Here is a 13,911-nt window from a genome sequence, read left to right as displayed (position 1 = left end):
TGGCTGTGTGTCCTTTTATGTAACTTCATTTGTTTTTGAATACTTTCTTGCTTTCCGAGACAATAAAGTATTCCAGATTTGCCTTGTACTTTCTCTGCCCTAGAAGTGGGCTCAGCTATTTCTACTAGGAGTCCCTGTTCCTTTTCATGGATAATGGTATTTAAAAACCAAGATTACCTCTGGCTGCAAGAGGTAATCATTGCTATTCAAGTGTGACTGCTTCCAGGTCCTCTCAGAGCTAGGAAATAATATTTTTTGAAAAGTCATAAATTTATACAGATGAAGTTCAATTCACATTCCAGTGTCACAGTGTCCAGTGTTTTTCTATCCCTTTAAACTCCAGCCTCTGTGTGATTATGTTTTAAGTGATATCTTATGTATACACTTTGAGAATTTGATTATTTAGGCAACTTTGTGATTACCTATATATTTGAATTGTTTTCTGCTATCTTATTTTTTGCTTTTTTTCCTTCCCCTTCTCTTTTTTTTTTTTGGGGGGGGAGCTTTTATTGTATCAACTGGGTTATTTTTATATCATTTTTTTCTTCATAATTATTTGGAAGTGATAATTCTATACCTCTTCTTTAGATGGTCATCCTTGTCATGCTGTTAGTTTGTACTGAGTATTCCATCAAATAAACCCATACCTCTTTTTCACATAAATTACCACCATAGGTTTGTTGGTTCCTGTCCTTTCAAATATAATTTTTTTTAACTGCAGCAGAGGAGACTGTTTATTTCTTTCAAATTTTATCATCTTAGTTTGAGAAATAAGGGTCTCAATCATGCTGTAAAAAGAAAGGCTGACAGAAAAATGGACTGACCACCACCTTTCTTTACAGCCTGCCAGCTCCCTCCATCTCCCACTCCCATGAATCTAAGCAATATTGAGGCAGGAATATTATTTTGATTACTGCTCTATCTATTATGCCTAGAAGAGTGTGTGTGCATTAGCTAACCCTCAATAGACATATTAGTTGAATGAATGAAGTATAAATATGTAATCTGGAGATGAATGGAGTGGGAATGGGAGGCAGGGCAGGAGACACGTTGGAACTTTTCAGTTTGAAGGACTTGCATTTGAACAGAAATTGCAGTTGAACAGAAATTCTATGTGTCTACTAGTGCCCTGAGGGTTGAAGTCAGCACTACTGTAGGGAAACAGAGAGCTATTGACTCTCAAGATTGTCTGGAGGGGTAGTGAGTGCCTTCTTTATATTGTCAGGTCCCAGTTATCCAGGAGAGTTTTGTTAGAAGTAAGCTGGAAGGGATTAACCAGTCCTTCATTGCTCTGAGATTCTGTGCTAAGTAGATGGAATACATTGCCGTCTTTCATTTATAGCCAGATTTAGGCACACAGTTAAATTGGGTTTTTAACTTAGACTTGCCAGGTGATCTTAACTGTACGAGGGACGTGATCCTTTAACAGCACAATCTGAGTAGCCAATCATAGCAATCCTTCACTCTGTGTGCCTCCCTAGTAATCCCCAATGTACTAATGTTTTCAGTTTTCTGTTTGAGCAAATTAAAAGGCATTAAATAGGTAGATCAGTTGTATGGCTCACATGTTTGTCTTTTCTATAGCAGAGTAAACGGTGAAAGGCCACCTGCATATTTTCTCTGAATTTTGTTTCTGAATTTTCTTTTCATTAGATTATAGAATTATCTTAAGACAATTTGATTCAGATATTTACTGGGAGTGATATACAAATTGGGACAAGGAAAATGTAGTTTTATTAGAACCTGAGAATCTAAATTAATGCTTTGAAGGTTGTGTATCATAACAATCTCTTTTCTTTCTCTTAGGGCTGCTGCTCAGAGTAAATTAGGTCACTACACAGATGCAATAAAGGATTGTGAAAAAGCAATAGCAATTGATTCAAAGTACAGCAAGGCCTATGGGAGAATGGGGTAAGTTCAAAGTCATGCCAAGTTGTATCAGTTATGCTGTTCTTAATGGCTTGGTTTTGAATTTCCTGTTTAATATTGCATCCTTTCAACTAACAAGATGAAATATAATAGTGGGGGAGAAAATGGCTGCAGTTTCTGTGATTTGGGAGAGAAATGATTACTTGTATGGTGAATGGTTGGTTTTTAGAGAAAATCATGTAGCCACAATGAGTAGACTCATGTCATGTTGAAAGCCACAAATCTCATGAGCACTCAGTATCCTGGCAAACAGTCCTACTATATACTTCCTTCTAAATTCACCTTACTGCTCTCTAGTTGATTGCTTTACACCTACTCTTCTCTCTTCAAATTTCTACTACATCCTCCCTGGTGACTCTTGGTTGATGATATTGCTTTATATCTGAGCAAAGATGCATTTTGAAGAAAAGTGGCTCATCTTCTTACTTCCAAATCTACCAATCTACCTGCACTTGTGTCCACACAGACCGCCTTTTCTTCTGTTAAAATGGAAGGGTTCTTATCTAAGACTATTGCCTTAATTCGTCCTTTAGATCTCATCTCTTTGTACCTTCTCCTAGACTTTATACTTGTAATCATCTCCTTTCTTTTCTGCAACACCAGTTCTCCTGTCTGTAACGGTGATAATGACCGCATGTGAAAAGGTCATGCAGAATCAGCTGCTGCAGTCCTCCTTTCACCAAGCTGCATCATTTCTCCGTTCCTCTGTCTCTTCGAAGCCCCTGATAGCTGTCTGTGCTTAATGTCTGATCGTCATCCTCTCCTTCTCTCTCAGCTCACTTGTCTCTTTCACTCAACTGAGAGTTCTGCTCAAGGTCACCAGTTGTCTATATTTTACCAAGGCCAAAGTTTAGTTTTGTTTCCTCACCCTACCCATCTGTTCATATTTGGCATGATCATCTTATTTTATTCTTCTGAAAATCAAATACAAAAGGTGTTATTTCAGAAATCATTCTCCAGGCTTGTTTGACACCACAATTTCCGGTGTTCCTTTTACTTCACTGGCTGCTCTTTCCCAGTCTGTCTCCCTTATTGGTTCTTCCTTTTTCTACCACCTCTAAATAACAGTGTACTTCAGGGCTCTGTCCTCTCCTCTGCTGCTGCTGTCTGTTCTCTCTTCTGATTTCAGCCCGTCCCGTGCTTTTAAATTCCATCTATAGTTGATACTCATTATTCATGGATTCTGTATTTATGAATTCACCTACTTGCTGAAATATTTTTGTAACCCCAAATCAATATTCACTGTGCTTTTGTGTTCATTCACAGTGTGGTGAAAAATATGACTCACCTGACGTGCAAGATCTGAGCTGAGGTCGAGTAAGGCAATGCCCTGCCTTTTTGTTTCAGTGCTCAAGCTGTAAATGTGTCCTTTTTGCAGTTTATTTAGTGCCATATATATATATATAAATTTTGCATTTTTGTGCCTTTTGTTGTTGATTTCCCTGTTTACAATGGACCCAGATGTAGGCTGAAGTATTGTCTAGTGTTCCTAAGTGCAAGAAGGCTGTAATGGACCTTATGAAAAAATACATATTAGATAAGTTTTGTTCAGGCATGAGTTAGTGCTGTTGACTGTAAGTTCAATGCTAATAAATCAATACTATATTTTTAATAAGGTTTCCTCAAGAAGAAAAACACATAAAACAAGGTTATGTATTGATTGGTTGATGAAAATGTTGTGACCAGGGCCTCACAGGAACCTAACCTTATATTTCCCTTAGGAGCAATTGTTTAGTATTTGCTAAATCAGTGTTTGCAGTGGCTTTATAAACATAACTACTCTGAATAATGAGAATCAACTGTGTATGTTGATGTATGACAAGTTATTACATGTCTTAAGTTATATGTCTGAATGCCATATTCATCTTTAACTTCTTTTCATCTCCATTTATATGTGTATTATAATAGGCATTTTTTTTAAAGATTTTTTTAAATTGGGGAATTGGGGGAGGGGAACAGTGCTGGGGAATCAGGGGAAGGGGAACAGACAAGTTGCTGTCGTTTTGTTCTTCAGTCTAGTTGTGGAGGACGTTGCTTCACTGGCCCAAGCTGGCACCATCATTGCGCTCTTCCCGGGCGAGGCAGATCAGTCACTGGCTTCTGGACGGCCACTCACATTCGCTGCTGGCTACACACGGTAGCCCATGGCAACCCACTGCCACAGGGGCTGCAGCCTACGCCGTCGCCGGCGACTCAGGGCAGCCCAGCTCCAGGTTGAGCTGTTGTTCAGCATCTTAGCTGTGGAGGGCAGTGTCACTGGCCCTCATATGTGGGATCCGAACCAGGGCCCTCTGGCGTCCCAAGCCAGCTCTTAACCAACGCGCCACTCAGCTGGCCCTATAATAGGCATTTTAAACTTAACATGCTCCAAACAGAACTCTTGTTCCCTTCCTCTATCTTTCCCATCTCAGTAAATGTTACTATCATTCACCTACTAGTGTTCACGTCAAAAGCCTAGGTGTCTTCCTTCATTCTTATCTGACATATATTATCAGCAAGTCCTGTTAATTCTAATTTCCACATATATCTTGAATTCAAGCACTGATTGCTATTTTGTTTATAACCCTAGTCCAAATTACCATCTCTTACCTAGGCTACTGCAGTAGCTTCCTAAACTGGTTTCCCTGCCTCCATGCCCTGCCCCGCCTCCCTACTTCTTTGATCCTCTGCAGACAAGCCAGAGCGAGCTTTCTAAACCATAAATCAGATCATGTCACTCCACTGCAACCAGAATAAAAGCCAGACTCCAAACCATGGTTCTATATTATCTGGCACCTGATTACTCCCTGACATCATTTCTTTCCACGCGGTTTTCTGTGCTCCCTCCTCATCATCCTTTGTCCCGTTTCTTAAGTGTACCAACCGTGCATCATTCTCAGGCCTTTTGTGTTTACTGCTGCTTCTATTTAGGATGCTCCTGCCATGATTTTCATATGACTGCTTCCTTCTCATCTTCCTTCTCGTCTTTTCAATGTGGCTGCCTTTGAGCAGCTCCCTTATTCATTATCTTTAATATTACTTTTTTATTTGCATATTTTTTGCTTGTCTTCCCTAAGTAGAATGAAATTTTCTTAAATTCAAGAACTTTACCTTTTTCATTGTGGAATCTAAAATAGTGCCTTGTGCACAATAAGGTTTCAATAAATATTTATTGACTGCTGATAAGAGAACGTTGATGAAGTATCTTTGATGGTTGACTGGTAGAAAGCTAATTAGGAACAACTAACTCTAGACTAGGATAATAAAGTGTTATTTGACTTGTAAATGATGCTAATTCTATCTATTTAACAAGTAACATGTCTTGTTCAGGAGTAGTCAGATGATAGCCCACAGCCTATTTTTATTTTTTATGGTGAAATGATATTTATTGTGACTCAGTGTCTCTGCTAGGAAGTAGGAAGAAAGTGTGACATTATGAAGTAAAAATCTAGTTTAGAGTCCATAAAATGGTTTTATCATCATGGAGGTATGTAACCACAGGATTGTTAGTTCATATCTTTGTGGAGCTTAATCATTTATAAAGCAAATTACTTCACATATTAGGCTTAAAAATGAAAGGGTAAGTAAGGTTCATTTCTAAGCATTAAGTTCATGATTAATATAGGCCAGCCAAGGTTGTCAGCAAGCAGAATGGAGAGTTCAGACTTACAGAATCTTGGAATTATAAGGAATTTTAGGATATTCCTGTGAACCATAGTATAATGAATAAATTAAGTATAATTTGGATTCAAATTGAATACCAAGACAGATGTTTGACTATGTTTGTGATGTCCTGATGTTCTTTAATCATGTATCTTATATTCTCATATTCTATTCTTTTCAGGCTGGCCCTTACTGCCATGAATAAATTTGAAGAAGCAGTTAGAAGTTATCAAAAGGCACTAGATCTTGACCCTGAAAATGATTCCTATAAGTCAAATCTGAAAATAGCAGAACAGAAGTTGAGAGAGGTAGCCAGTCCTGTAAGTTATTAATGCCAAATGAGTGAAATATTTTCTGTCATTCACAATTTATTGTAATTAAGTTGCAGTGGTTAGTGTAATTTTCAGATATTATCATTGTTTTACAGACAGGAACTGGATTGAGCTTTGACATGGCGAGTTTAATAAATAATCCAGCGTTCATTAGTATGGTGAGTATATTTCCTTTTCTGCTCTGCTGGCTCTGTTTTCCATAAAGCTATATAATTCTTTTTATATAAGTTTCTTTTTAGAAACAAATAAGGGAGACTTTGTGATGGTGGTGGTAAGAGTGGTGATGTAATGCTATGGCTGAGTTTTTCACCTGCCCATGTATCTGTTTATGAGAAAGCCATGGATAGACTTCAGGAAGCCCGTGGATTTCCTGAAATTGTATATAAAAACTTTTGTACCTGTGGATACATGCATTTTTCTAGGGAGAGAACCATTATTTTTTGTCAGATTGGCATAGGGGTCTGCAAATCTACCAAAGGTTAAAAACCACTCTCTTACATGAAAATAGCTCTAGGAAAATATCTAATAATTGAGGCCTGAGGATCTTGGCTACTGTGGTTCCCTAAACTCTTCTGTTAGCATTATCTGCTTCCTTTCTATCTTGAGTTTTTTTTAACTTTTAGTGTAATTTCCATATATATATATATGCACCCCATCCTTCAAACCAACAAAATCACTTACAGATCTTTTTGAAAACACACATGCTTTCATCCAGTAGGTGGGAACTCTGATTTAGGAGTCAAGGATGTTACCTGGGCAGGTGAAGCTCCTTGAGTGACTGTATACCTCTGGCTGAGATCTATTATACCAGATGCTGTGCCCTTGGAAGGCAGCCCCACTTCTGATTCACCCTTGTTTCCTTAAAAAAATGTCTTGCATCCACTTCAGTTGAAATGAATTGTACAGATGGCTTATTCCTAGTGAGATAAAAAAAAGTCTTCTGAACAATTGGTAGGTTTGTAGTAGTTGGTAGTTTAAAATTGTTTAAGTCTTTGTAGATAGTAGTTAATTTTTGAATCACTAACCCCAAATGAGATATTCAGAAAGCCACCTCTGGCTTTTATTACCAGAGAAAGAATGTTTGACTAACTTGCAAGTTAATTCAATAACTCTCTGAGTCTCAGGATTGAGGCCAAATTTAAGTGGGCCTTACTACCTCAATACCAACAGATGTGTCTCTCTGTAGGTTTGTGACATTTGAACGTTGTTGCTCATTTCTAGTATTGCAGCAGGATGTGAAAATGGCTTTCTTTTGGTTTTCGATTTGGCTTAGCCCTCAAGATGCCATGTACTGAAGTGAGGTGTGAGACGACTGTGTAGGAGGTGCAAAAGGTGGGGGTTAAAACACATTGTATGGCTCTTAAAATGGGTCAGGTTGATAGAGATTAAAGGAGGAGTTTTGGAGACAGCTGTTGGGAGTTATTAATACTACTGTCTACAAAGATTTAAGGCTAAATTTAAATATCACATGAATATTGTCAACTACCAATTTGAGGCAAGAAAAATTATTTAGGCTTTCGAAGTGGAAATTTTCAAAATTGTATATGTGTATAAATACAGTTCCCCTCCCACTTAAGGATGGGAAGGATTGAAACTATTAAGCCCCAGGGAACAAGGTCATATCTCTTAGAGTACTCTTTTGAAGTGGACCCTCTCAAGTGTAGGAGATTCTTTACCGATACTTTTTACAGTTCCTTTCTCCTTTTGACTTTAGTGATCTGATCAGTAGTAATAAGTATCCTGCTGTCAATATCCTTATAGTGTTGTTTGTAATCTCTCTATCCTTGCAATGTATTTTGAATGCCATTTTTTTTCTAGTACCTTTTTTACATTCCCATTCATTTTGTATAGCACACTAAAACTCTACAAAATCTTAGAATATTCATGGTTTAGCTTTCATTTCTGTTTGTTTTTTAAAATCTTTGTTAAAGTTCTCTAAATATTAACAACCTTTAATGATAGATGCCATTTTTCAATTCCAGGCGGCAAGTTTAATGCAGAACCCTCAAGTTCAACAGCTGTAAGTATATAGAAAGAATGTATTATATTTTCCCCCTTCCACTTGGCAGGCTCCTAATTTGAGCATATTTGCTCCAAAATGATAAAACTGCCCTGTATGCCAGTCAACTGGAACTTAAAGCCACACACATTTGACCTACACAATGTAGGTATATTTAAGTGACTTGTCCTTGGCCAGTATCCTACTTGTAAAGAACGTATGCTAGTCCAGTGATGTATCTCTTGCTTACTCTAGAATGTCAGGAATGATGACAAATGCCATTGGGGGACCTGCTGCTGGAGTTGGGGGCCTAACTGACCTGTCCAGCCTCATCCAAGCGTAAGTGTTACTTAAAATAGAAATAGTAAAACATCTTGTATGTTTTACAGTTTGTCTGTGAAGGGACCAGGGCTTTCTTTTTTAACTTTTATCTTTTACTGTTAGTATCAGTGGCCTTACTAGTTATTAAGTCTAAAAAGTTCATAAGTTGGAATTTTCAGACTGAAGGGCAGGAATATAGATCTGGATCCAAGAATAAGTTTTCCAGCAGATTTGAATACTCAAGGATAAAGATGAAAGTCAAATAGCTACTTAAAGTATGCATTCTTTTAGGTCCACCTATATATTTAAAAATCACATGGTACATCTATTACTGTTTACTTTAGGAAACTATTATATTCAAACTTTTTCAGTGTGTGTTATAACTAAAGGAACTCCTTGCATCTTCTCATGGTCACCTTCACTTCCATCCACGTTAAGATGCTCTGCTTTTTGAATCTGTGTGTGATGCTGTCACTGAAAAATTTTGTACGAAGCCATGGGTACCATTTGCTGTTTGTGATCCACGTAACTCCATTTGCAGTATTGCATTTTTAGAGTGATCTTTACATGGCATGATTATAGTGATGCCCAACACTTGCAATTGATGCTCACACTTCAAGAATTTGTATTAAATTTCTTTGCCTTTTAAAAATCAGTTCTATTCAGTGACTTCTCTACACATCCCAAAATGAGCGTGACATCTGTCATACATGACACCTAAGACTTGACGACAAGAGCAAATACCTTGCTTTATGTTTGAGCATATCCAATAAAAGCATGTACATTTTAACCCTTCGCTTATTTGTGGTTAAGCACCAGAGGGGGTGAATTTCACCCAATTGAGGAACTCGCTTTTTAGCTTGGGTAGTTTCGTTTCTTATAAAAAGTAATGCCCTATAATAATGCTATCTGGAGACACTGGTAAACTCGCAGATACTAAAGCTGTGATTCTAAAATGTTTTTATAGAAAAAGTTCTCTTTGGGGAGTACCCACATCCTTTGCAGTTCTTTCTGCAGCAGTGTTGTGTGACTGGAAATCCCCTCATTCATACCCCTTTGCCTCTTTACTTACAGGGGACAGCAGTTTGCTCAGCAGATACAGCAACAGAATCCTGAACTAATAGAACAGCTGAGAAATCACATCCGGAGCAGATCCTTCAGTAGCAGCACCGAAGACCATTCCTGACCTGGCCAGGGACTCCAGCCCAGAGTGCAAATGGTTATGGCTCTGAAGTGGTTGCTGTAGATAGTGGCCAAAAAACAAACAAAAACCCTGAGGAATAAATCTGTCTAGACAGTAGGTTTATCACAAACAGACTTGAACATAACATGACTCCTTTGTAAACAAATCATCAGTACCCTTGTTAAGTGGCAGTACAGCACTGGACAGGGTACCATTTTCAAATGGTCATCGTCACATTTGTACATTAGACTTAACAGCAGACTGTATCGACTGAACAGTGAGGCTGTTCTATGGTGAGTTCTCTAGCTCCAGATTCCCTTAAGCAAACATTTTTGAAAGGGGAGATGACTAAGAGGAAAGATTTCTTATGCTGGGTTAGAAGTGTACTTGCCACTGATCAGCATGTCCGGAGAGAAGAAATCTGTCATCTGGGTTTAGCTTTAATGATGCTGTCAGTAATGAATACATACCAGAGGGGCCAGGACTATCTTTATTGCTGCTTGTTCTGATGGGTGACAGGGAATGCTAGGAGCTGGTGGAAAGCAGCATTTATTGGAAGGGCTGTTGATTTGAAAAGAAAAAAATCGATGCTGTGAATATATAAAAAGGGAAGGTAGGTAGGTAGGATGCTCAGGTTTTCTGCATAGTTCTTAGCTAATCTCGCCTGCAGTTTTGTATTGGTTAACATCAGCATGGTCAATTATGCTAAGTACATAATAAAATACATTTAGGAATCCTTAATGGTACTGGGTAGATCAGTTGTATAACTAACTATTCAGTTTAACTAGCACAATTTCCTCAGTGGTGACCTTACCATGGAAACTCTCAAATATACCTATGTTTAAATAAGCCAATGACTTGGCCCTTAAGGATTTTCTAAGTGGTGTTTAGTTATGTGCCCATAAACACTGTTTTGTTTTTTTAACAGTAATTATTTGATGAATAACAAAAAGCATCTATCCCTAACAATGCTTGTTCATGTAACCCTCTGCTATAATTTGGTTTGGCATGTTGCTTTTATGCTTAACCTTAATTTGATGCAACTTAAACTTAATAGGGGGCTTAAAATATTATACTGAAATTAGAATACATATTAGTTTGTGGAGAGAAATGGCATTGTTCGGTATTAATGACATGGCTCTAACTACAGTGATGGGTGAGATTGTTCTAAATCCAACTGGAATTTCTTTTGTTTGTTAATTATGAAATTGGTTAAGTTGGGCAGACTTGTAATGATTTCACAAGTGCTTGAGAGAAAACAAAAATAAAGGAATATTAAATTAGTAATACTGCTGATGATCAGGGCCTTACTATAACTATTCTCAAAAGGCTACTTATTATCTTGAAGTTTAAAAACCAATGTTTCCTTTCCCTTTGTGAGATTAGACCAGTGATTCTATATTTCACTGTCAGAATCATCAGGGAATTTGTTAAAAATGCAGATGCAGGACCACACCTTCAATTTTTATTTAGTAGGTCCTGTAATAAGGAACCACCATTTTACACAGTACACCAGGTGGTTCTGATATAGATCCAAAGACTTTAAATTAGAACAGCACTAGGTTAGAGATTTCTCCTCAGTTAGACCAGCAAATACCTAATCCCCCTGAGCTCAGGCTACAACGAAGACATATAAACATATAGTTTTGGCCAGAGAAGAGCAGGACCTAAGTCTTAGGCCCTCTGAATTAAATCTCCTATATTCCATCTAAACCAACTTAATGTTTCATAAGTTAAATTCAGCTCCTAGTGTTCAAGTGTTACACAAAATGAAGTACTAAATGAAAGTGAGACTGATGAAAAGAAAGGAAAGTTGATCCTTAATTAAAAATTAGTCACTCTTACCCAGTATTAAGAAAAAGTTTCTAGTATAACTATCATGAGTGCATTAAAAATGCTTTCAGATTGATAAAATTGGTAAGCCTCCAACTTTACTGACTAGGAAAATAGAGAAAATACAAAGCAACAGTATCATAAGTGAAAGAGGAGATATTACTGCAGATATCCTATAGACATAAAAGGATCACTAGAAAATAACACAACCAACTCTAGGTTCATATATTTAGCAACTTAAGACAAAACAAAGCTCACTGAAGAAATGGATATCTTCCATCAGAAAAGAAAACTACAATAATCCCAAATGATTTCAATAGGGAATTCTACCAAACACTTAAGGTAAAAATACTATCAATTCTATATAATCTCTTCCAGGAAATAGAAGAGGAGGAAAAATTTCCCAACTCATTTTATATACCTATTACTCTAATACCAAAATCAGACAAAGACATTATAAGAAAAAAATACTTTAAAACCATGTCTTGATTTGCTAATATCTGTTGTGAAGGTAGACATTCTTTTTATAAGAAGTAATGGGAATTGTTGTGTTTCTTCCTTTTTACCTTTCCAGTTAGTTTCTTTGCTAATATACCACCTATAACAAATTCATTCTAGATGATATCTGTCCACTTACCTGTATTTCCATTGGACTGAAGCCAGTGTTGGTCTTCAAGTACCTTCATCACGTTGGAATGACTGCATTTTAAGAAAGTGTTGTATAGTTGGATTTCCTGGCTACTCTCAAAATTATAAGGAATGCCCCCAATATTATTCATGCTTATCTAGAACAAGACAGCATTGAGGTAAATCTTTATATACATTCTACTTAGGAATGGCTGACTTCCATTAACCACATTTCATTGTAGCAGCTGTAGCTGTTATAATGGTGTTAAACTTAAAATGTCTTTTTTATGCAAATGACATTTTCATTTAATGTACCAAACTGTTTATCTAATTTTTATAATATGGTTTAAACAGGTCCTTTCTAAGATAACATTATCTAACCTTTACTTAAAGAATGAAAAATATGTGTCTAGATTATTGCATATAAAAAGAGACTTTGGAATTAAGTCAAATTATATAGCATATTTCAAGTGACCATGATATGTTACTTTTTAAATTTGAAACAGAGTAAAATAGAAGGCTCAGTCATGAAAAGATGCTTAAAAAACAATCAAAACACCCAGTGCAGTGGCTATAAAATCTTATTTATCACTTTATCAATCTTACTCATTTTAGAAGACAGACATTTTACACTTCTTGTACTTTATTTTGTACATACGTTTCATTATCACTCTAATTTAAGGGGCAAATCTCACTCTGAATATAGCTTTCACTTTGGACCAATTTGTCATGGCAATCAATAATTATGCATTTAAGAAAAACCAATTTTTGTATTTGACTTAATGTACTCTTACATTTAAGCAATTATATATACCTCCTTGAATTGCATTTTACCAAAATAAGTTTTTAGTTAACAGCATAACCTTTTGTTTTCCTGACAGAATATTGCAACTTTCAGTACATTCATGTTGCAAAGCTGTTTAGAATCTTAATTTTTCACTGTTTTGTTCTTGGCATAAGTAAATTAGTGTAATTACATGCAAAAATACAAAGTTTAATAATATTACATAATTTAGAATTCAAAATCAAATATTAGAAGCTGGAAATCCTTTAAATATGCCTATGAAAATAAGTGGCTTATTTTTTTATGGGAAAAAACCCCCAGGACTTTTGGACTTAAAAATTATCAGGCTTCTTAATTAAAAGTGAACAGAGTAATCAACAATCTAAGAAATAAAACTAATTCTGATCTGCTATAACTGAAACTTAGATGTGTGTGTTTGTATGTCTACACAAACACAGTTACATACCAATACAATCATTTTGAAAACAACTAGACAAATTCATAGTGTGTTAGCAAATATAAGGTTACATGAGGAGTACCCAGTTGTTAACAAACTTTTTCTGTTGAATGTGGAGCTAAGAAAAACACGGGGGTTAACTGAAATATTCCTAAATAAACTATTACACAGATTCTAAAGTGTTGAGAAATAACTGTATCTTCTAGAACTAGTTTGAGGTCAGCAACGATGGCCTGCAGGCCTCCTGCCTGTTTTTGTAAACACTGCTGTGCTTTTTGCCTGCTGGATACTCACAAGCAAAGTGAAGCATTTTCAACAGAAACCACATGGCCTGCAAAGCTTAAAATATTTAGTAGCTGGCTCTTTACATAAAAATTTTTCTGATCCCTGTTCTACATACTTGCTGGGGACACATGGCCTCACATACAGAGCTTTTGGAGAACGAAGTCCAATGGTCATCTAAAATGAAATCAAATAGGGTATGTGTAGAAAATGTACCAATGTTAATTTAGCATATAACTTAAAAGATAAAATCAGTAGTTCTTTTCAAAACAAATATTTAATATTTAACTGTTTTACAGCAAAGAAATTTAAATAATATATACTTGTTTTTGCTGTTGATCATTTTACAAAGGTGACAAAAATACAGAAAGTTCTGTTGAAACTCAATGAAAAGCTTAACATTGGAAATTTTCTTCAGCTTTCCACTTTAACGGCCGAAGATACCACACAGACTTGTGCGATGTCGTCATATTCATATGTTCTCTTTAAAAACGTGTCTGTTAGTCTTAAGCCGGAGATGCT

At 36.4% G+C, this 13,911-nt stretch overlaps 2 protein-coding genes and 1 long non-coding RNA gene across 6 annotated transcripts in view; 1 reads left to right on the top strand and 2 right to left on the bottom strand.

Annotated features, from left to right (window-relative positions):
• Window positions 1-9,379, bottom strand: part of LOC109388054 (uncharacterized) — a 25,768-nt gene extending 16,389 nt beyond the window's left edge. The window contains exons 1-2 of the long non-coding RNA XR_002125141.1: window positions 9,296-9,379; window positions 6,656-6,820 (exon numbers count right to left, since the gene is read on the bottom strand). This is a non-coding gene — a long non-coding RNA (uncharacterized LOC109388054). The remainder of the gene's footprint in view (window positions 1-6,655; window positions 6,821-9,295) is intronic.
• SGTB (small glutamine rich tetratricopeptide repeat co-chaperone beta) overlaps window positions 1-13,279 on the top strand; it is a 39,184-nt gene extending 25,905 nt beyond the window's left edge. Inside the window, exons 6-11 of the mRNA XM_019652432.1 lie at window positions 1,807-1,911; window positions 5,753-5,891; window positions 5,999-6,061; window positions 7,886-7,923; window positions 8,158-8,241; window positions 9,298-13,279. Coding sequence (XP_019507977.1) covers window positions 1,807-1,911; window positions 5,753-5,891; window positions 5,999-6,061; window positions 7,886-7,923; window positions 8,158-8,241; window positions 9,298-9,409 — 541 coding nt within the window. The 3' untranslated portion in view covers window positions 9,410-13,279. The remainder of the gene's footprint in view (window positions 1-1,806; window positions 1,912-5,752; window positions 5,892-5,998; window positions 6,062-7,885; window positions 7,924-8,157; window positions 8,242-9,297) is intronic.
• The window catches only part of TRAPPC13 (trafficking protein particle complex subunit 13), a 39,290-nt gene continuing 37,808 nt past the window's right edge, over window positions 12,430-13,911 (bottom strand). For 2 of the 4 annotated variants that reach the window (XM_019652430.1, XM_019652431.1), the window contains exon 12: window positions 12,430-13,911. In XM_019652430.1, the coding sequence (XP_019507975.1) occupies window positions 13,804-13,911 (108 nt within the window). In that variant the 3' untranslated portion in view covers window positions 12,430-13,803. The other 2 variants (XM_019652427.1, XM_019652428.1) reach the window with 1 other exon arrangement.

The sequence above is a fragment of the Hipposideros armiger genome, unplaced genomic scaffold (assembly GCF_001890085.2).
Source record: "Hipposideros armiger isolate ML-2016 unplaced genomic scaffold, ASM189008v1 scaffold_179, whole genome shotgun sequence".
Lineage (NCBI taxonomy): Eukaryota > Metazoa > Chordata > Mammalia > Chiroptera > Hipposideridae > Hipposideros > Hipposideros armiger.
The sequence above is the reverse complement of the archived record's forward strand: the minus strand, read 5'-3'. Positions and strand labels throughout refer to the sequence as shown.